This window comes from Pempheris klunzingeri, chromosome 18 (genome assembly GCF_042242105.1).
Source record: "Pempheris klunzingeri isolate RE-2024b chromosome 18, fPemKlu1.hap1, whole genome shotgun sequence".
NCBI lineage: Eukaryota > Metazoa > Chordata > Actinopteri > Acropomatiformes > Pempheridae > Pempheris > Pempheris klunzingeri.
Genome location: NC_092029.1, coordinates 1,669,755 through 1,692,729, shown reverse-complemented (window position 1 = coordinate 1,692,729; position 22,975 = coordinate 1,669,755). Strand labels below are relative to the sequence as shown.

At 42.6% G+C, this 22,975-nt stretch overlaps 1 protein-coding gene across 4 annotated transcripts; it reads right to left on the bottom strand.

The window, feature by feature from the left end:
- Positions 1-535: 535 nt before the first annotated feature.
- On the bottom strand, positions 536-21,847 carry LOC139217597 (sorting nexin-14-like). Of its 4 annotated transcripts, none has more exons than XM_070848956.1 (29): positions 21,688-21,847; positions 21,338-21,487; positions 19,384-19,504; positions 19,220-19,302; positions 18,828-18,906; positions 18,088-18,131; positions 17,921-18,008; positions 17,741-17,825; positions 17,479-17,635; positions 16,473-16,548; positions 15,529-15,573; positions 15,225-15,305; positions 14,909-15,023; positions 13,747-13,902; positions 12,966-13,090; positions 11,962-12,020; positions 10,230-10,362; positions 9,759-9,945; positions 9,050-9,133; positions 8,837-8,937; positions 8,385-8,496; positions 7,735-7,775; positions 6,151-6,270; positions 5,409-5,532; positions 4,643-4,807; positions 4,423-4,518; positions 2,601-2,692; positions 1,584-1,640; positions 536-701 (listed from the first exon to the last, which is right to left on the bottom strand). In XM_070848956.1, exons 2-29 carry the CDS (start codon positions 21,472-21,474, stop codon positions 672-674), a joined length of 2,793 nt encoding a protein of 930 aa, XP_070705057.1. In that variant the 5' UTR covers positions 21,475-21,487; positions 21,688-21,847; the 3' UTR covers positions 536-671. The 4 variants fall into 4 exon arrangements, with proteins under 4 accessions (XP_070705057.1, XP_070705059.1, XP_070705058.1 ...); XM_070848958.1 differs by having other exon boundaries at positions 536-698; XM_070848957.1 differs by having other exon boundaries at positions 19,220-19,299.
- Between the last annotated feature and the right edge of the window lie 1,128 nt (positions 21,848-22,975).

The following is a 22,975-nucleotide window of genomic DNA, read 5'->3' as shown; positions in this document are numbered from 1 at the left end:
TCACACAGAATGAGAGAAGAAGAAGAAGAACTGGGGGGGGGGACTGAGAGGTACCAACACTCATAGTGACTCGTGTTTCCTGTAAATGTGGAGCAACGTTGGGAAAAGTTTGGAATCACGACTGAGGAGGAGTTTTTGTGAGAAAAGGATCATTTAGATCTGTAACGTCCACATATTCATGTCTTTAACACTTTTTGTTGCCCAAATGTCTCCAGCTTCGATCTTAACATGTCATTAAGTTTAAAATACAAGAACAACCAAAGGAAACTCCAGGCTGTCGTCTCTAAGAACAATTACATTTGTTCCTAAAATGTTAGTTTGATTACATTAAAACACCTTTAATCTCATACAAACTGCCCACTGACTAAATCTAGAGCAGTGAAGTATATAAAACCATCACGAGGAGGTCGCCGTAACCACATCTGTCTGTTTTCACACCAGAAAACAGCTGGTCAACATCTGCTGCTGCCAAACGACCCGCGACATCAAAGTGAAGTTCATATTTTACATCAAGAGACACGACGGCAGCTTCGTCTGTAGTGACGTCAATAAATATCTCTTTTATTATTAGTGCACTGACTATTAATACATTGGAATGTAAAGATGGTCCCAGAGGTTTTGGAAATAGTTGAGTATTGCACTTCCAGGATGTGGGAGGGTCGTCGTCTCGTTCACACAACAATCGCGTCCTTCAGGCCCTGCTGAGGAAACGTCAGCATGAAACACCTTTAAACATTCAGCCGTTTAGTCACAGTTCAGTCTGATGTGTGTGTGTGTGTGTGTGTGTGTGTGTGTGTGTGGCAGCAGGGAGACGCTCTGTAGTCTCTCTCTAATCCTTTGGGACGACTGAGATTCTAAGTGTGTGACAGCATCATGGAAAGGATCCCTACAGAGAGAGACCTGGAAGATCCTTTTGGTTTAACCACAAACAGCACACACACCAGACTACATTCACTAAAACAGGGGTTTTAGAGAACAGAACACAGGAGCTGCTGCCTCCATCATTTGGTTTGTTTGTGTTATTGTTTGTTACACAAATAACGTTGGATCTGAACTAAAACCTTTAAAACACCAAAGTCAAACAATAACACAAACAAACCAAATGATGGAGGCAGCAGCTCCTGTGTCCTGTTCTCTAAAATCCCTGTTTTAGTGAATGTAGTCTGGTGTGTGTGCTGTTTGTGGTTAAACCAAAAGGATCTTCCAGGTCTCTCTCTGTAGGGATCCTTTCCATGATGCTGTCACACACTTAGAATAACACTCTGAGCCTGTCAGTGGATCAAACAAGCTCTTTTAGTGGACCTACTGTGATCAGGTGCAGTTGTCCCAAAGGATCACGTTGCAGCCATTGCAGCCTGTTTGGTGTCTGCTGGCTGAGGTGATCTACTGGACCAGTTCCAACACTTTTACTACCTACCAGTCCTTCAGACAGCAGGGTTAAAGCTACCAGAGTTTCCCTTTAATGAATCTATTCCCTCTGCCCCCCCCCTCTTACTGTTTAAGTCACAGCACACACTCCCAAACACGTGAGCTGCGTCTCTTCCTGTATTATTTCTTTACATTCTCCGCTGTCACTTGTTTACCTTGGTGAGTTCAGGGAACAGCTCCTGCATGGCGACGTCCAGCAGCACGTACGTCATCTGTGAGGAGACAAAACAGAGTGACTTCAGTCAGAGGGGACACCTGGAGGCTGTTCGAGCACATACGTCCTCACAGTTTGTGGCAGAGCTGCAGCAGCAGTATTAATTAGTACTAATATTTATTTCAAACAGTCTGAAATGCAGCCAACAATCCTGGTAGGTAGTAAAAGTGTTGGAACTGGTCCAGTAGATCACCTCAGCCAGCAGACACCAAACGGGCTGCAATGGCTGCAACGTGATCCTTTGGGACAACTAGTGTTCAAACACACCACACTCCATTCACAAAAACAGTAATTTTACCTTCAGGGAGTTACTCATCGACCGCTGCCTTTTCCAGTCACTTTATTTGTGTTATTGTGTTTCAAAGGATTCGTTTGGATCCAAACTAACATGTCAGTTCATCGCTGGAGGCAGCGTCTGATTTCTGTGAGGTGAAATCACTGTTTTTGCAAATGGAGTGCGGTGAGTTTGAAGTGAGCGAAGAGAAAGTGAGAACAGTCATTTCCTGTGTGGAAAAAAAAAAGGGTAATTCTACCTCAGTCAACACAGGACTTGTTCTACTGCTGCCTCCGTTAGTGTGTTTGTGTGTTACACAAATATTATGTTGGACATGAACTCACCACCAAAGTCACACAACAACACAAACAAGCTGATCGACCTCGGCAGCAGCAGCAGACCAGCAACTCCTGGGTAAAATCCCTGTTTTTGTGAATGGAGTCTGGTGTGTTTGCGTAGAGCGATATAACGGCTGTTTGTGGTTATCTACTGGACCAGTTCCAACACTTTTACTACCTCCCAGTCATTCAGACAACAGGACTCAGGGTTAAACACACCAGAGTTTGTGATTCCTGATCTTGTGTTTGTCTGTCTGTGTTCAGACAACTTTAGACATTTGAGAACTTTGTTCTAAGGAAACTAACCTTCACTGCAGATGTTTTATTTGCTGCTGGTTCTGTTTACCTGCTTGTTGAGGAGAGGCTGCTGGAAGCCGTCAAAGAGGAGCCGGACTCCTTCGTATTTCGCCTCCTCGCCGATGCACTTTCCCACAAACTCTGAAACACACACACACACACACACAGTTAGTTTACTGAAGCTGAAGCAGTTCACCTTAATGTCCAAAGTCATGTCTGTAAATACACAGGAGTCTTAGTGTTAAGATGATGTGGTGTGTTCAGATGCACACTGACATCAGAGTGATCCAGAGCACCTGAAGCTTATTTACAGAAACCTGACCATTTAAACTTCAGAGTTTCTTTCCACTGACGTTGTTCTGTCTGTAAAAACCAACCGTGTCATGCAGGAGAAAAACGGCCACTTTTAAAAAAGGTCCCTTTAAAGGTATCTGGATGAAAATTGGTTAGTGAGTGTGACCGTGACGGCATTAAGCAAAGAAAAGCCACTTGTTTCTACTGCAGATGAAACTGTGACGACCTGCTGGAGTGATCAGAGATGTTTCGGACCGATATGCTTCGTGTGGTTATTTGGTAGAATATGATGAAGAAATGTCAGATTGTTGTTTTTTAATTTACTAATATTCTTATTTACTGCTGTGGTTTTATTACTCTGGTTTTCCTCCAGGAGGCTTCATGTCACACCAGGAGCTTTATTTCTCCTGCTGCTCAGAGTTCCTGCTCAGATTTAGCTGGTTTGGTCCTTAAACTGATGTTGGAGCTTCTAACAGGATCAAACAGGCCGCGTTTCTTCTTCTGCTGCTTTAAATGTGTTTCTAACGGGATCAAACAGGCCGCGTTTCTTCTTCTGCTGCTTTAAATGTGTTTCTAACGGGATCAAACAGGCCGCGTTTCTTCTTCTGCTGCTTTAAATGTGTCTCTAACGGGATCAAACAGGCCGCATTTCTTCTTCTGCTGCTTTAAATGTGTCTCTAACGGGATCAAACAGGCCGCATTTCTTCTTCTGCTGCTTTAAATGTGTTTCTAACGGGATCAAACAGGCCGCATTTCTTCTTCTGCTGCTTTAAATGTGTCTCTAACGGGATCAAACAGGCCGCGTTTCTTTTTATGCTGCTTTAAATGTGTTTCTAACGGGATCAAACAGGCCGCGTTTCTTCTTCTGCTGCTTTAAATGTGTTTCTAACGGGATCAAACAGGCCGCGTTTCTTCTTCTGCTGCTTTAAATGTGTCTCTAACGGGATCAAACAGGCCGCGTTTCTTTTTATGCTGCTTTAAATGTGTCTCTAACAGGATCAAACAGGCCGCGTTTCTTCTTCTGCTGCTTTAAATGTGTCTCTAACGGGATCAAACAGGCCGCGTTTCTTTTTATGCTGCTTTAAATGTGTCTCTAACAGGATCAAACAGGCCGCGTTTCTTCTTCTGCTGCTTTAAATGTGTTTCTAACGGGATCAAACAGGCCGCATTTCTTCTTCTGCTGCTTTAAATGTGTCTCTAACGGGATCAAACAGGCCGCGTTTCTTCTTCTGCTGCTTTAAATGTGTCTCTAACAGGATCAAACAGGCCGCATTTCTTCTTCTGCTGCTTTAAATGTGTTTCTTGGATGTATTTCCTGCTGGCCTGGTGCCCCCCACTAGAGAATAATACTGATGTGCTGCTGGATATACCATTGAGAGTCTACGGGGGGGGGGGTTTATTTTGCCAGATTTTAGGGATGTGAAGCATTTGACGTCAAAATAAGCAAAGATATCACATTTAAACTGCAGAGTTCAGTTCTCCTACACTCTTAGTGAACCTGAACACACCCCAATGGGTCAATAACTTGGCTAAAGCTCCACTAACTGAATATTTTGATGGGACGCATGAAAACCGACCTGGTAAATACTTCATCATCTCCTCAAACGTCTGCTTGGCTCTGATCTGTTTGTCCTCCGCCGTTCGCTCCTCGCTGCTCTCACAGAAAACGGCGTCTGCGGGAAATAAACCAGAAATTAAATTCTAACTCAGCCGCCGAGCTAATGGATCTCAGCCGCTAACAGCCGAAGGTTAAGGTTCCTTTTTAGACCCACGCAGCTTCCAGAGAGTCGTTCCTACCTCTGAGCTGAGTGATGAGGGAGACCATGTGGTGCTCCTGGAGGATCTGCTCCAGTCTGGACTGCATGTACTGGTCCATGTAGGCGTCGAACGTGCTCTTCAACAGGATCCTCCCTGCGGCCAGGACGTGGTGCAGCCAGTCCGAGATGTGGAACACGACCCGACCTGCTCAGAGAAAAACACAGGACAGGACGCTTTAACAACTGCACCTGATCACAGTAGGTCCACTAAAAGAGCTTGTTTGATCCACTGACAGGCTCAGAGTGTTATTCTAAGTGTGTGACAGCATCATGGAAAGGATCCCTACAGAGAGAGACCTGGAAGATCCTTTTGGTTTAACCACAAACAGCACACACACCAGACTACATTCACTAAAACAGGGATTTTAGAGAACAGGACACAGGAGCTGCTGCCTCCATCATTTGGTTTATTTGTGTTATTGTTTGACTTTGGTGTTTGAAAGGTTTTAGTTCAGATCCAACATTATATATAATAACACAAATAAACCAAATGATGGAGGCAGCAGCAGAGCAGCAGCTCCTGTGTTCCTGTTCTCTAAAATCCCTGTTTTAGTGAATGTAGTCTGGTGTGCGTGCTGTTTGTGGTTAAACCAAAAGGATCTTCCAGGTCTCTCTCTGTAGGGATCCTTTCCATGATGCTGTCACACACTTAGAATAACACTCTGAGCCTGTCAGTGGCTAAAATCTACCGGAGTCTAATTAGTCGTTGCTCTCCTCCACTCCTCATCTTGGTGAGCATCACTTACCGACGTACATCATGCAGTCATACATGCCGTCCACAGTGACCACTTCCATGAAGCAGTTGTAGTTGTGTTTCCTGTCCGCGCTGTCGGACAAGTCTGCGTTGTTCTTGTACAGGTCGGTGAAGAGCTGCAGTGAAGGAGAATCAAGCAACCGAACGAGTTGATCATCAAGCTGAGAAACAAGTTTTTATTCTCTTTAATAAACAGTTTTTTTTCCTTCTAAGGAGCTTTGAGCTGATTCAGAATCATCTGAAGCTCTCTGATGGTCCTCGACTTCTAAGGCTGCATTCATCCATCAGACTGAATTATTCTGAGTGTTTTACATCATTTTAGACACATTTCCATGAGAATTTCTAATAAAGTTTGTCGGATTTAAACCATATTTGATAAACGTGTCTTTTATGTGACATTTTATTAATATACATCTTATTAAACGGTGATTTTATCTACATGTGATACACACACAAACTCCAGCTGGTGTCATTATGAGGACGCAAACACAGATTTTAACGTCTTTAGGTGATAAAAACGGTCGTTTCCTGGCCGACACACAAGCTAAAGGCCCTCGTTTATCAAACTGTCTCCATGGAGTTTATCATACGAGCAGCTGCCTCCTCCTCCCTGAGGGCAGAGGAAATTCTTTTCTTAAACCTGATGACGACGGGAGTTTTTAAATCCCTGTAAAGTGGCAGGAAATCCTCCTTTAAGATAACGTCTGGGGGAGTTTTTGGGGACACGGTCTTACCTTCTTGTTGTTCTCGGCGGAGGGGCTGAGGATGGTCAGCTCGGGCCGGCTGGGTTTGGGTTTGGGCGACTCGCAGGAGTTGAAGAAGGACTGGATGAAAGGCTCCAGGTTCTGTCCTCTCTGGAAAACAAGACGCCAGCCAGCGAGTGTTTAACCCTCAGAGTCCTGAGCCTGTGTTTGAATACTTTTGGTTTTGTCTTCATATACCACATAAAACAATGTTTAATATGCCCATGTTTGGTATCCTTTTGTTCAGCACAACATTTCCTACATGACCTGGCTATTATCTTTTCACTTTGACAAACTGTATCAACACATTTGGCCAAAAAACACACAAAACACATAAAATCCGATTTGAAAAAATTGTATTAATTTTTGCAATAAACAACACAAACATGCTAATGAACCCTAACCCTCCCAACATCACCTTGGAGTCCATAAAATAATTCCAAGGCTCGCTAGACATCCAGTGTTCCCTATCCAAAAACTCTGCCTGTCTCTCCCTCCTCCTCCAAAAAACCCCTCAGTCTAAACCTAGAAAACAAGCTAGTAAAGGCAGTCTGTAGAGGAGAACCAGCAGACTCTGGCTTTTTTTTTTACCGTTTTCTGATATGAAGAAAAATGACAAAGATACTGAAATAAATGCAGCATCCCGTATCGGACGCATGCGCAGGTAACGGTGTGATAAAAAAATAAATATCTCCTGTTTTACTTGGTCTATCGACATAAAACAAAAACTAGGAAAGAGTTTCAAGCCTACACGTTGGAGTGAATGTGTCTAGACGTGGACAGACGCCAGCGACACAAAAACACCTTCAGGTTTAAGTTCTGCTCATGTAATCATAACAAGATGATTTATCTTCACCCAGCACTCATTTTTACTGAGCAGACCTTGAACACATCATAACGTAGCGCCTGTTTGCTCTTCGTCTGTCTTGTTTGACTCCGGGTGGTTTAATCACACTGAACATCCATCACCCTCCAATCAAGAACATTTGTTTTACTTCTAACAAGGAGATAATTGTCGTTTTCTCGCTCACAGATTTAAATTGTGAGATATTCAGCTTCAATTCCCGCTCGGCCTCGTTCTTCCTTGAGGATCCTGGGCTGCGTTCTCACTGTTCAGCAGTGGGAAGGTAAAGAAAACAAGACGAGGCCTCCAGAGGTCAGCTACATAACAACGCCCGGGCTTACTGATGGGTAAAGAGGAAGTCTCCGCCCTGCAGACTGGACTGGAACTAAACATCACCCACAGTGCTGGAAAAACGAGGTGGTTTTCTGTACAGCCGTGTAATTTCGAGATAAACACACATGCTGGGGGAAGCTCGGGTTCAGCCGCTGTGATTCACATTTCTCCATGGAGATTAGCTCATACAGATAAATGTCTTAATCACCTAAAACCACACTGGGAACGTTTCACCAAGAAAGTAGAATAGAGTTTAACTAACCAATATGTTTATTCACTATTTTAGTTAGATGAGAAGATTCTAAGTGTGAAGCTTCTTATCTTATCATAAAGATTAGAGACTGTACACGGAAATAAGGGGAAATGTTTCAGAATGATTAATGATCTTTTTAGCTCACCTCCTTTATCAGCTTCCCAGGCACAGACTTGAAGATTTTTCCTGCAAAAGAAAGACTCAGATAAGAAACAAAAGGGTGATAAAGAAGTGTTGATGTAATGATACGTGACCAATATTTAGTAGTGTACAAGACATGGATTTAAAACTGGATATTCTTGCACCTGATCACAGTAGGTCCACTAAAAGAGCTTGTTTGATCCACTGACAGGCTCAGAGTGTTATTCTAAGTGTGTGACAGCATCATGGAAAGGATCCCTACAGAGAGAGACCTGGAAGATCCTTTTGGTTTAACCACAAACAGCACACACACCAGACTACATTCACTAAAACAGGGATTTTACCCCACAGGAACACAGGAGCTGCTGCTCTGCTGCTCAGTTAGTTCATTTGTGTTATTTTGTGACTTAGTTCTGATTCAACATAATATTTGAATTACACACAATAACACAAACAAACTAACTGATGCAGGCAGCAGCAGACCAGCAGCTCCTGTGTTCTGTGAGCTAAAATTAGTGGTTTTGTGAATGGAGTCTGGTGTGTGTGCAGAGAGCGACTGTTTGTGGTTAAACCAAGTCTCTCTCTGGAGGGAATTTCCGACAGGACGACAGTGTAGTGAGACATTTCATCAGGATCTGTGTGATGTGTTCGTACCCAGGTTGACGTCGGGCAGCATCCGATCCAGGAACTGAGACTCCATGCTGTAAGGAGACAGGAAGTCTGCCAGCAGCTGACTGTTGCTGAGCTCTGGGTGCAGCAGGAGTCTCTGCACACACACACACACACACACACACACACACAAATAAATACATTTACTTTTATATTTGAATTCTAGCAAGTCCAAGTGCAAACATAAAACTGTTTCCACTCATCATGACGCACTTCTTATTCATGCTGAAAACCTTCACTACATTTATAAACCTTCAAAAATGTGTTTTTTTACTCATTTGATAGCACTGCTTTGTTTTTCTGTCCTCAAAACAACACAGAAATCCGTGTAATTCAACGTAAAGTTTCTGTAACACTTAAAATCTCACTCCTCAGCACCAAAGACACAGACATCAGCGAAGAATTAGTTATTCCTGCTACTATCAAAGGTGGAGCACCTGTAAATACTCCTCGAATTCTTCCCTTTTCGATGCGAGGAACTCGTAATTCTTTGGTCCGATGATTCTTTTGGATGGAAGCTGTGCGTCTGCAAACGTGCCTGGAAAAACAAAATAACGCTCATAACAGAGAACATAGAAGGAAACAACAGATCAGATTAGCTGGTACTGTCATTAGAATATATGGAGATTAGAGTTAAAGGCCAGCGTTACCGTGGAACTCAGTCAGTTTGGATTCAAGGACGTAGAACTCCAGATATCTTCTGTAGACCGACCACCTTTCAGATTCATGACCAACTGCAGGAAGAGCAAATCACATGTCTGAGCCTGTCAGTGGATCAAACAAGCACTTTTAGTGGACCTACTGTGATCAGGTGCAGTCCTTAATGTCTGTCAGTGTTATTCTAAGTGTGTGACAGCATCATGGAAAGGATCCCTACAGAGAGAGACCTGGAAGATCCTTTTGGTTTAACCACAAACAGCACACACACCAGACTACATTCACTAAAACAGGGATTTTAGAGAACAAAACACAGGAGCTGCTGGTCTGCTGCTGCCTCCATCAGTTAGTGTGTTTGTGTTATTTTGTGGATCCGATCTTAACCTTTAAAATACCAAAGTCACACAATAACACAAACAAACTAACCAAATGAGGCAGCGGTAGAAAAGCAACTCCTGTGTTTTGCAATGTAAAATGACTGTAAAATTACTGTTTTTCTGAATGGAGTCTGGTGTTTGAAGAGAGCAATACAGCAGCCAAAAGGATCCAACACTTTTAGTTCCTACCAGTCATTTAGTACAAGTAGGGCCCAGGTTTGATGGTGGTTACCCTTTACGTTTCTGAGAGCAGCATGAGTTAGGAGTATTTTAAAATACGAAGCTCATGTGACCAGATGAGTCAGAGGCGTTTGTGTTCTCTCACCTTCCTTCCTGTCGTTGCGCTCCACGTCGATGCAGAAGACGGGGATCCTCTCCCTCTTCACCTCGTCGTCGTAGATGTCGATGTAAGGGATGATGATGCTCCAGGCCGACAGGTTCCTCAGGGCGCCTGGCGTGCCGGCCGGCTCGGCGGGAGAGTCGTCCTCCATCACGACGGTCGCCTCCTCCACCTGCCGGAGAAGACCAGTCACAGTCAGACTACTGACTACAAAAACATATATAACCTGCATATTTCTGCAGGCCTGGATGATGAGCAGGATGACAGACGAGCAAATGGAATCAATGTTAGATGATTTGAGAGACAGGCTGACAGACTTTCTTCTAACTGTCTTCTGCAGACGCTAATATTCTCCTGCTGATGTTTAAAAAGTAAGAATGTGCAGAAAACAAGTGGTAAAACTGTGAGCTAGTCTGAATCCTCAGATCTAATGTGGAAAAACGAACCCACACTGACCAGATCGTCGTCGATGTTGTTCATGGCGCTGGGGGGCAGTATGGCTCCCTCCATGGTCGTGCTCTTGAACACACCTTTGATTTTGCTGCCAATTCTGCTGATCCCAAACGACTCCCCTCGTTTGGACATGTTTCTAAGAGGTGAAACAGAGAAAGACGCTGATGCCTTTGAACGAGCCGACCTGCTTTAATGCAACACAATCCCTTTAAACAGTTCTTCTACCTCCCCTTCACTTATTTTTGTCTTTCCACCATGATCGTGCTCCACTGTTGTTTGCCACAAGACACATTGGCAGAGCCTTTAACTAAGTGCTGTGACAACTGAGGAGAGTTTTCTCTGCACAGAGCATCAGTCATGCAGCAGAGCAGACATGCAGTAGAAAAAGGACGACTGTGACGGCCGCAGCAGCAGCAGGAAGTCACTGAGGGCTCGTTTCTACTGTTCAACCAGGCGGTTTGAGTTTGAAAAGGGGGGAAAAAGAACCTCCTGACAGCGATTAGGCGCCTGATTGATCTGACAAAGTCAAACCGGCTGTCCCTGCATGCACTGAAGGAGCTTCTACTGTTTTAAAAAGGGTGATAAGTCAGACTGAGACGGTGGAGGATCAATGATTTCAAGACAACTTCACAACCTGATAAATTCACCTCCAAAACTTCATTATAAACTGAGGAAATAAATTGATAACTTTCTGTATTTTCTGACCATATTTGGGGTCTAAATGACTTGTAGGCTGTTTGTAGGTCCACTAAAAGAGCTTGTTTGATCCACTGACAGGCTCAGAGTGTTATTCTAAGTGTGTGACAGCATCATGGAAAGGATCCCTACAGAGAGAGACCTGGAAGATCCTTTTGGTTTAACCACAAACAGCACACACACCAGACTCCATTCACTAAAACAGGGATTTTAAATGGGAGATGTTGGTCTACTGCCGTCTAGATCGGTTACTTTGTTTGTGTTACTGTGTGACTTTTGGTGTTTTACAGAGTGAGTTTGAATTAACACAATATCTGTCTAACGCACAATAACACAAATAGACTAACTGATTGAGGCAGCAGCAGACCAGCAATTCCCATCTTCAGCAAGGTAAAATGACAGTTTTTGTCAATGGAGTCTGGTGTGTTTGAAGAGAGAGGTGGAACAACTGTTTGTGGTTAAACAAAAAGGATCTTCCAGGTCTGATTTCATGGCCTGTGTCCACATCGGCTCATTCTCTAACTAAAATAACCACGAGTCCTTGCCAAATACAAGCTTTATTTATTGATCTATTACCGCCCCCAGACATTAGACAGATCTATCTTCTCAAACGTGAGGTTAAGCATCAGCATAACATGTAAACTAACACAAAGCCCAGCAGAGGGCCGTGATGTTAAGCTTCGTTAAAGGACGACGCTCTCTTTAATCACAGCGAAGTGAGCCAGACTGTGTGTGCATGCATCCAGCAGACTCTGTGAGGCCGGGTTAACATGCCGAAGACCCACTTACCTGTTTTCCTCCAAACTGAAGCTATTTCTGGAACAAGATGACAAGCAACTAATGATCACAGTGTGGACAGAAGAGTAACTCATGGCTCAGGCTGGCGTGTGAGAGAGAGACCGGATCGATGCAGCTGTCTTTACAGCAAGATTAGATTAGAAAAATGTGCTTTTATTCTAAATTCATCAGCACTTTGTCAGTGTTTTCCTCTTTCTTTGTGCTTTTACTGCCACGTGAAGGTAAATTAAAGCCTACTGACCTGTTGATTCTTGAGTTCCTTGCTGGAGACTCTGCTCCCCTCAGCAAGTATCTGAAGTACTGAACACAAACAGGAGACGCAGTCATTTACAAATTACAAAGTGTTTTTTCAGTCACAGTGCAGACCTGTGGTGGAGGAAGTATATTCACATCCTTCACTAAAGGGATAGTTCAGATTGTCTTCAGTGTATTTGAGGTACTTCTCTATAGTCAGTAGACTGTGGTTAGCGCTCATGAGTCCCTGCACAGATGCTAAGTGATATACTGCCGTGGACGGGAGGAAAAAAAAAGGCCCACCTAATAAAATCAATATCAGTTTAAGTGTTTGCTATATTTAGAATATTTCTGCCGCTTTACATTGCTGTCAGACAGCTGTTTTCAAACTCACCGCACTCCATTTGCAAAAACAGTGATTTTACCTCACAGAAATCAGACGTTTGCTGAGTTACCGCTGCCTCCATCGATTAACTGACATGTTAGTTTGGATCCAAACGAATCCTTTAAAACGCCAAAGTCACACAATATCACAAATAAACTGACTGGAAAAGGCAGCGGTCGAGAAGTAACTCCTGTGTTCCTGTGAGCTAAAATCCCTGTTTTTGTGAATGGAGTCTGGTGTGTGTGTGCAGAGGATCTTCCAGGTCTCTCTCTGTAGGGATCCTTTCCATAATGCTGTCACACACTGAGGAAAAACAAACACTTAAACTGATATTGATTCTTTTACGGAGGCTAAAATCAGTTTTCCTGCCCGTCCACAGCAGCATGTTACTTAGCGTCTGTGCTGGGACTCCTGCCTGCTTCTCCAGACTGGGGGCGCGCTGACCACCATCTACTGTAGATAATACACTGGAGAAGGAGCTCAAACATTCACGCAGCTTTTAATGTTACAGCTGATTGAGGAGGAGCCAATTCTAACTTCTTAACATGCTGGTGGGACGTTTAAAGAAACTATTTTGTTATTTGGCAAAGTCTACATTTTACTATGTCGAGGGTTTGAGGTCTTACTTCATCGCTGTGACAGAACATCGGAGTGAAGACCCTCTCTAGCAGAGACAGGACGTGTTCGTACGCCTCAAACAGGCAGCGCATCGTCTGCAGCTTCACCACACCGGTGTACGGACCTTTAGCAACTGAGAGGGAGGGAGGGAGACAGCGTGGGATTAAAGCGCTCTCACTTAGAGAGTCAGAGGGGTTTTTACGCTGGAGACAAACAGGAAAGACACGACACACGTTTGCATACAAACAGCACTACAGGATAAAGTGTTTAAAGAGTAACTCAACGCCAGGCTGAGAAGCGGTGAAAGCATCCGTGTCACCTCTGAACACAGCCGACGTGATGTCACAGGGTGCTGGAGCACACCTGTACATCACTGCAGCAAGGTAAACCAGCAGAGGCCAGAAAAAACAAGATAGTCAACAGCTAACTCAGGTGTTTTTAAACTAGGGGCCTATTTCTACATATTCAGGCGTCTAAACGACTGGTAGGTCACCTCAGCTAGCAGCCAAAGAACAAGCTACAAGGATTTATCCTACAATTCCCATAATGCAACTCATCTGTGTCTCGTCATAAATGCCTACATCTTTCATTTATAAATTGAAAAATTGTCTGATTTAACTCTTATGAAGTCACTACGGCACGGCTCGAACTCTCTGCGTAAATAAGCTGATCTAAAGTGTTAAACAGGTGGAATGCACCTTTAAAGAGTAACCTATTGCCTGAAGTGGACAATGAAAGACTGGAGCGACGCTGTCAGATCAGAGGTGACGACAGGACAGATCCTCTTACTGTTCCTGATCTCCTCCACGATGAACTTGTCGAAGCTGATCTTGTCGATGCTTTCGTCCAGGCAGTAGGTCTCGTAGAGGTGCTGCACCTCGCCGTGGAGACGCTGCAGCTCAGAGTCGCTCAGCTCCGGACTCAGGATCTTATCGTTGAACTCCTCTGGAGGAAGCAAGGAGAGATTGTTTGGTTAGTGAGCCCCTCTTCCTGGTCTATCTTCCTCTAAATCAGGCGGGTCAAACTCAATCAAAGAAAGGGACAAAATTTAAAACACGGTCTAAGTCGCCGGCCAAACGGACTCTAATAGTGACTCTTTTATTATAGTATATAATATAATATATATTTTATCCAGAAATATGAATTTAAACAGCCAAACTTCAACAACTTTTCCTCAATAAAATAAATAGAAATTTAAATAATCTTTTTATTTCTTGTACTGTCCTCATGTTTTGTCTCATAGTGTCGTCTTATATTTAGATTCTTTAATTATGACCTCATCAGCTCCACTAACAAGACACACAGGTTCACCTCCGATTTTGTTTTCAAAGTCCACTTTTCCTTTAGCCATTTATTTTGGGGGGGGCTACCTGAAGTGTTGCTATAACAGCGCTGATCGATGCATTGATCCTCTCATCGGTGTGTCATTATACCTGCGGGAGGAGGGGCTGCTGCACGGGTCCTGACTAGCGCGGCAGCTGTTCAGTGCATTGTGGGATTTGTAGTATTAGAGGTGGGAGTGCTGTTTACCGACGGGCCGTTCTTAATAGTCATTTGAAATTATCTCGTGGGCCGGATATAATTGTCAAGGACATGTCTGCTCTAAATGGACCATCACTGACTACATGAACATCCTTCTGTGCTGAAGAAGACTGTAAACTAGAGACTGAGAGCAGAAACTGTTCACTGAGCTGATAAACCAGGAGAGAAGTCGGCTCGTTTTCTCATTGACTTCCATCCAAGTGGAGTGGAGTCGCCGCCTGCTGGCCAGTGGACAGAATGCAGGTTTAAGGCTCCTTGTGTTTCAGACCAGGAGGCAGCGTCCACTTCCCGAGCTAAAACAAGCACTTTTAGTGGCCGTAGTTACTTTGTAGTTTACACAGATCTGGATCCATGTGTCTGAAATAAAGTTAAGTGAACGACTAAATGTCTATTCGGTGGTTGTTCTCACCCACGGTGAGGCAGAACTGCAGCACGTGCACGGCTCCTTCCTGCTTCAGGAAGTTCATAAAACGAAAGAGGAGGTCCTGCTGCTCCCTGATCTCCTTCAGCTCCAACTTCAGCACCTGCACACGAGCAGAGGGAACCATCTCTGGGTTATCGGCTCTTTTTTGTTTTAAAGAGGACACGTTAGTCGTACATTTGTGATTCTTGACTTCTGCAGAACGTGAGAAAACCTACAAGGCGCTAATTCTGATTCTAGTACTCAGTTCAAGAATCAAGAAGAAGTGATCAGTTTTGATTCTATCAGGATTAATGACACCCACCGACTGCTTCTTGTTGCTGACGTCTGCGTATTTCTGTAAAAATGGAACCAGGGCAGACGGAGGCTCTGTCGCTGGTTCTGGCTGGAAACACAGAAAAGATTCAAAATAAGGAATTATTCGGAAAAACTGGACTGCAATCAGGTTTAAATCCAGTTAGCTGAATTCAGAAATACATTAAAAAGGTATGCAAGTTGTGTAGCAGCAGATTTTTATTACAACAAAAATGATTCACGTTATTTTTCCCCACCTGGAACCTTAATGAACCTGATTCAGATGCGAGATAATGGAAATTATTTTCACTTACTGGAGTGTCATCAACAAATATCAGCACCATGAGGTTCACAGTATCCTGGAAACACAAACACAAACACACAAAGTTTTGGGATTAACAGGTTTGGCTTTGATGGATCTAAATGTATTGAGGCTTAAGTGTCAATAACACATCAGACTAAACAGTGAAAGTATTGATACGGATATAAAATCATTATCCGTCAATCAATCCATGAATGCTGTGAAAGCTTTAGGTAATGCTTGATATGTTTTTATTTTGGCCGTTCTCATCCATCTCATCTTTATTGATCGCACTGTTTTTATGTTTTTAACGCTCTTGTCTGGTTTGTACAGCACTTTGTAACGCTGTTCAGAAATGTGCTGTATAAACAAAGTTTTTATTAAACAACTTAAACTAGATGAAGATGAATTAAGTCTCTCAACATAATAAATAATGCCAATAAAATTCAATATATATGTTATTTTAGAGAATAATCCCCTAAATTACGGCCCAGATGAAGTTGTTCCCTGATGGGAGCATTAATGGAGCATTTCTGTTACTGGTACAATGTTTGCAGCTCTTAATCCACTTCAGTTTGCTTCAGTTTTGGCCAATTATCCACTGTAATACTACTTTCTCGCTAATTCCAGTCACTTTAGCTGAGGAGCTGTTGGTCTACCATCAGTTAGTTAGTTTGTGTTTTAGAGTTTGGAGCTGAACTGGCCCTTTAAAACACTGAACCAACCCTGGCCACAAAACAACGAAAGCAGGAGAATATTTGGACATAATTTGGAGCTCTCTGTGGTTATTAATCAAATTATAACATCACCGCTGTTACAGTCAGATGAAGTAAAGGTCTTTCTTCAATGGCTCCAGTTGGTGAAGCCAAATAAATGATGCTCTGTACGACCTCTCCTCTCATTCTTTACTGAAGCGTCTTCACGCCGAGACACAAGCGCTCATCCTGTCCTACTCACAGGGTCAGCCATGAAGTCCATGGTTGGTAGCATAACAGATCCGGCCATCACCTCCCGCAGCAGCAGAGCCAGAGACCTGAACACACAACCACCAGGTACAACCTTTGATACGTGATCGTTTAGTTTGAACATCAAGTTCACAGCCAGTCAGGCCTTTAGGTGCAAACGGCCAAAGAAAATCAGGTAGCTTTGGTTTTGTACATATTTTGGGGGTTTGAAATGAGGTAGATACAAATAGTTTTGTAACTGATCCAGTAGATCGCCTCAGACATCAGACAGGCTGCAGTGTAATCCTGCAAAGGATCCCTGCTGAGATAAACCTGTAAGATCCCTTTATATAGATCCCGTTATATCGCTCCCTGCACACACACACCAGACTTCATTCATAAAAACAGTAATTTTACCTCACAGAACAAAGGAGTTGCTGGTCTACTACCTTGATCAGTAGTATCAGCAGTAGACCAGCAGCTCCACCAGACCCCATTGGCAAAAACTGCAATTTTACTTTGCAGAACACAGGAGTAGCTGGTGTACCGCCGCTTGCATCGGCTAGTTAATTTATGTTCTTGTTTGACTTTGGTGTTTTAAAGGGTTAATTCAGATCCAGCACAGTATTTGTATAACACAAACTAACTAACTGATGGAGGCAGCAGCAGAGCAGCAGCTCCTGTGTTCTGTTCTCTAAAATCCCTGTTTTAGTGAATGTAGTCTGGTGTGTGTGCTGTTTGTGGTTAAACCAAAAGGATCTTCCAGGTCTCTCTCTGTAGGGATCCTTTCCATGATGCTGTCACACACTTAGAATAACACTCTGAGCCTGTCAGTGGATCAAATCCACTGGACCAATTCCGACACTTTTAGTACCTGACATTTCAAACACAAAAAATATGTGAAAAACAGGTCCAAGCTTTAAAAATACCAAAGTCCCCCCTCAAAGTCCCTGGTATTCCTGAACCCAGTCCTGGATGTCACCCCTCCAGTCTCTGCAGGCAGGTTTGAGGCTGCCTACCTGCAGTCTGTTGCTTTGGGCGGCATGACGTAGGGAAACAGCATCTCCGTCAGCTTCCTCAGGTAGAGCAGCTCGTCTCTTCTGCTGCGCAGAGCGCTGTGGAGGTCGGCACCGTACTCATCCAGAGCTGCCTGCTGTAAACCCTCCACATCCTTCACTGCACACACACACACAATAACGTCAGTGGACGTTACTGACCGCGTTACCAAACAGCTAAAAGCAAAGTCAGTGATTTTGCGGTTAAATCTGTAATGATACGTACCTTTTTGTCGAGCTTTAGCGATAATTTCAATATGCTTCATTGTAGCTTTCATGACTTTGCCGGCAAACACAGCAGGAACATCGACCTGCCACACAAACAACAACAAACAGGTTTCCTTTCAGGAGTAAAAGACACAATAATAAAGCAGATCCAGTGTAGTGATGAGTGTTAGAGCGTCACCTTCTGAGCCCGGCGGATGAGCACTGAAGCGAAGAAGCGAAAGGTCATCCTCAGTTCATCCACACACGCCTCGTCATCTGTGATGTCCCTGAAAACCAGAGAGGAGGGAGTTTACAGCAGCTTCTCCATGTGTGGCAGTAAAACATTACTTTGGGTTTCCTCCTTACCTGTACCAGGGGTACACAAAGTTCTCCAGAACCAACTCAAACACCTGCAGGTCGGGCACAGCGACAGTTCAGGTCAGAAACTTTACAGACACAAATCACCAAAATCAAAATGTAACTTTGGAAGTAAACGTCAAATGATGAACAGAGAGAGAAGCACATGTTTCTCAGTTACTCTGATCCCCACTTTTTACAGGATAGGTTCAAAGTGTTGGAACTGGTCCAGTAGATCACCTCAGCCAGCAGCCACCAAACGGGCTGCAATGGCTGCAACGTGATCCTTTGGGACAACTGCACCTGATCACAGTAGGTCCACTAAAAGGGCTTGTTTGATCCACTGACAGGCTCAGAGTGTTATTCTAAGTGTGTGACAGCATCATGGAAAGGATCCCTACAGAGAGAGACCTGGAAGATCCTTTTGGTTTAACCACAAACAGCACACACACCAGACTACATTCACTAAAACAGGGATTTTAGAGAACAGGACACAGGAGCTGCTGCTCTGCTGCTGCTTAGATCAGTTAGTTACTTTGCTGTAAGACACTTAGAACAACAACCTGAGCCTGTTGGTAGCAAAAAAGCTCTTAATTGGACCTAGTTTGATTTCAAAAGATTACATTACAGCCGACTGAGGCGATCTATTGGACCAATGAGTCATTCCAAACCCAAACTATGTAAAATTAAACATTCCTTTAGGATAATTGATAACTCATTTTAGACCACTCATCCATCCACTGAGGTACCTCAGCTATCGAAGCGTCCACTTTTGAATGAACCTTCAGGTCCAACCATGGCTGATAGTTTTCGAGGAGCAGCGTCGGCCTGCGAAGGACAGCACATCATCTCAGCTCACCACATTTAAAAAAAACCACACAGAGCTCACACGCAGCGCCAGATTTAAAAACTTGTCTTTGAGGTGAGGTGGGTCTGTAACATTTACTGAGACATACTGACATAAACTAGGTGGTAAATCATAAAAGCACATTATCACCCAAATCAAAGTAGATTTTAACTGTGCCAGGAGCAAATCTAACATATAATATACACTGATAAACACTTGACTTGAAGGACAACATCTGTGCTTCCTGTCTGTGCACATTCAGTGTTTATCTGCTCGGACAGCCGGTGAACATACCGGTGACGTTTGCACTTGACCTTCCCGCACACGGCGCAGCTGTGGCCCAGAGGAAACAACTCCTGCTCCTGCTGCTGCTGCTGCTGGAGCAAGAAGAACAAAGATTCCTGATGCTGTGACTCACATATTGATAAACATCACAAACACGACGGCTCCACACTTACTTTGCTCCTCGGCTTAATGGTGAAGAAGATATTTGGGAGAAGGGTCTCTGGTCCGAGGGAGCAGTAGAAGGTGATGACGCCTGCCAGGAACGACCAGAAGACCATGAGGATGTGGATGTACCTGGAGGGAGATTATTACACAGCATTAAAACTCACGGAGGTGAAAAACACTGTTCAAATACACAGTGAAAAAGGAATATTAATCAGTGTTTAATCCGGGGATCTTCAGTATTTTTAAACCTGGACCTTAGTTTTCCATATTCTGCGTCAGACTGACAGGCTCAGAGTGTTATTCTAAGTGTGTGACAGCATCATGGAAAGGATCCCTACAGAGAGAGACCTGGAAGATCCTTTTGGTTTAACCACAAACAGCACACACACCAGACTACATTCACTAAAACAGGGATTTTAGAGAACAGGAACACAGGAGCTGCTGCTCTGCTGCTGCCTTGACTGGTTAGTTTTAGTGTTATACAAATACTGAGTTGGATCTGAACTAACCCTTAAAAACACCAAAGTCACACAAAAACACAAACAAACTAACAGATTGAGGCAGCAGTCGACCAGCGACTCCTGTGTAAAATGACTGTTTTTGTGAATGGAGTCTGGTGTCTTTGAAGGGAGCGGTATGACGGCTGTGAACAAGAAGGATGGTTGGATGGTCTTGGTCGGTTGGTTTGTTACCAGGATGAGAGAGAAAAGTCTCTCTCTTCTTATCTGACTCATCACTGTTAATCTGTGAAGCAGAATAAAGGCTTACACATTGTTCTTTGTGGTTTGGAGGTTAGTTTCACTCCTACGCTGCTGCTCCTACCGCAGATAACGGCCTTATTTCATCAGAGAGAACAAACACCAGACTACATTCACTAAAACAGGGATTTTAGCTCACAGGAGCTGCTGGTCTGCGTTTGTGTGACAGAGAAATATAAATAATAATAACTATATATTATGTGTTTCTCTCTTGTGTATCTGATTGTAATAACCGTCTGCCAATATGGGCCATAATACTGAATGTATGAAGGATTTCTATTGCTCCATGTCATATATCATTATCATATATTATGTATATATTATATTAGTATTCAGATTACCACATTCAGAGACATAAATATAAGTTAATAATAATCAGAGGAAGCTGCATATTTTGGAGCGTGTTGCAGAAGTTTGGTGACCAAAGTTTATCACAACTTCTGAGATCTCCAGGTTACGTCTTGTCCAAAAAACCCAAATGTTTTCTACTTACTGTTCATTTATGACAAAGAAACTGTTTTCACTTTGCATTTATTCATATTATAGTCAATATTTTGAGATAATAAGCCAATATTTTTAAAAATGTTCTATTATTTAGAGGTAATAATTCAATAGTTTGATAGTTTCTCATTATTTTGAGATACTTCTGCGTTATTCTGAGATAATAAGTCACTGTTTTGAGAACGATCCACATCATGTTTAGCTACTGAGTCATTATTTTGAGATAATAACTCGATATTTTGATAAAGTTTCTCATTATTTAGAGACATTAAATCATCCTTTGGAGACACTAAGTGAATAATTTGATTAGGTTTGTCATTATTTTGAGATATTTCTGCATTATTCTGAGATAAATCACTGTTTTGAGAAGGTTTGTAATTATTAAGTCATTATTATTCTGGGAAAGTTTCTCATTAGAGTGACTTCATGGGATCTTTTCTCTCTCTCATTGGTAAAAAAAAGTTTTCCACAGTAATAATAATAAAAATAATAATAATAATAGTTTCTTTCTATATTTCAGTCTCAGTGTTAATCAATGAGGTTTAGTGTGTGTGTGTGTGTGTGTGTGTGTGTGTGTGTGTGTGTAATCAGACTGACACAGTAGCAGGTCAGACATCACATGACCCCCCCCCCCCCCCCCCCCTCTCTCTCTCCTCCAGGTGCTCCGTGAACACACCTGTCCCCCCCCCCCTCCGGAGGTTACCTGTTGAGCAGCACCGTCATGGAGGCCATGGAGAGCAGCAGGAAGCAGAAGACCGGGTACTGCCGGCCGGCCTCCCGCAGCACGTCCACCTTCAGCCGCCGCTTCAGGCTCTCCACACCCGCCCAAATACCTGCCATCCCGTCAGCGCACCTGTTGACAGCAGGGACGAACACGACAAATGACACGTTCACACTTTGACTACAGATATTCGGAGCTGTTGTGGTCAGATTTAGCGGGAAAAGAGTGAAGTTAACGGCCTCAGAGTTGAGTTTGTGTCGAAGATAAGGTTAGCTAAGCTAGCAGGTTAGCTAACTTTGCTAACACTTAACGTTCGTTTTTTCCAAACTTACAGCGATAAAACTGTTAAAAAAGCTCTTCATGTGGTGAAAGACATTTTATCCAAGCGCGCAGTCTTCAGCTGACCCCGAACTCAGGTTCCTTTCTTCAGTTTGGAAAGTTTTTACTTCATGTTTTGAATGTTTTTAAAGTCCAGACCGAGTGACAGGCGGACTGTGGGCTAATCCCTGCTGCTGGGTTGCCAGATCCGCCGCAGAAACACATAAACCGCAACCTTCCCTCTTCTTCAAAACACAGTTTAGTGAGATTAAAAGGTGAAAAATAAAATAATATAATTCACTAATGAACCAGAGGTGTGTTTGGTGTAACTATCTGCTCTCCTCAAACAGATAAGATGACTGGATTCACTTGATTTTATTTAAAATTAAACCTCAATATCTTAATTTCCTGTAATTACAAGTTAAATTTAAATTTTCCCATTAAAATGTTCGTTTTTAAATATTGCTCTTCATTCTTTTATTTCACGTCACTGTTCCAAAACAATTTACTTATTTTTCATTTTAAATTTCTATTTTATATTAAAGATTCTTAACTTTCATTACGTCTTTTTCAGATGCAAAATCATCACAAATTATGTTTAAATTCAGCAAATATTAAAACAGTTGTTTCCGTCTTTATACTAAATAAAACGGATGAAAGCTCAAAAATTTGAGTTCAACAGATTTTTATTTTTCTCTTTTTCAGCATCTCAAAACATTTTCAGTGCAAATAAAAATTTAAAAAGTTCACCCTCATAAAAACACTAGGTGAACTGTGTGTTCTGTCATTTTCATTAGTAATTTAAATGTACATTATTAGATTATTAATCTTAAAATTGTAATTTAATTGATTGCTACTTATTTTTGTAATTTAAACAATGTTTAACAGTGTAAATATATTTTTAATTTTTTCATCCTTTATATTACACATATCTTTTCTGTTAGGGAGCCTCTCAGCCAAAGAATTTCACACGACTAACATCTTAAATCTATTTAAATGTAATTATTACTTTATTTATTCGTATCCTTTTCATCAATATGTATTTATATTCTTTGTGTATCTTGATATAATTCACCCATACAGTAAGGAGACATCGCCACTTTGTACCAGTTATATGCTGCATGTTGTTTTGTCCAATAAAGAAAAAATGTAACCAACTTTTTTGTAATTAAAAAAATAAATAAATAAAACAAAAAAAATGTAACCTATTTTTTGAATATCATGTGTTTCACAGACACGCCCTCGCACCAAATGTGGATTTTACTACTCGGACGTGGCAACCCGAAATCCAAACAACGCCAT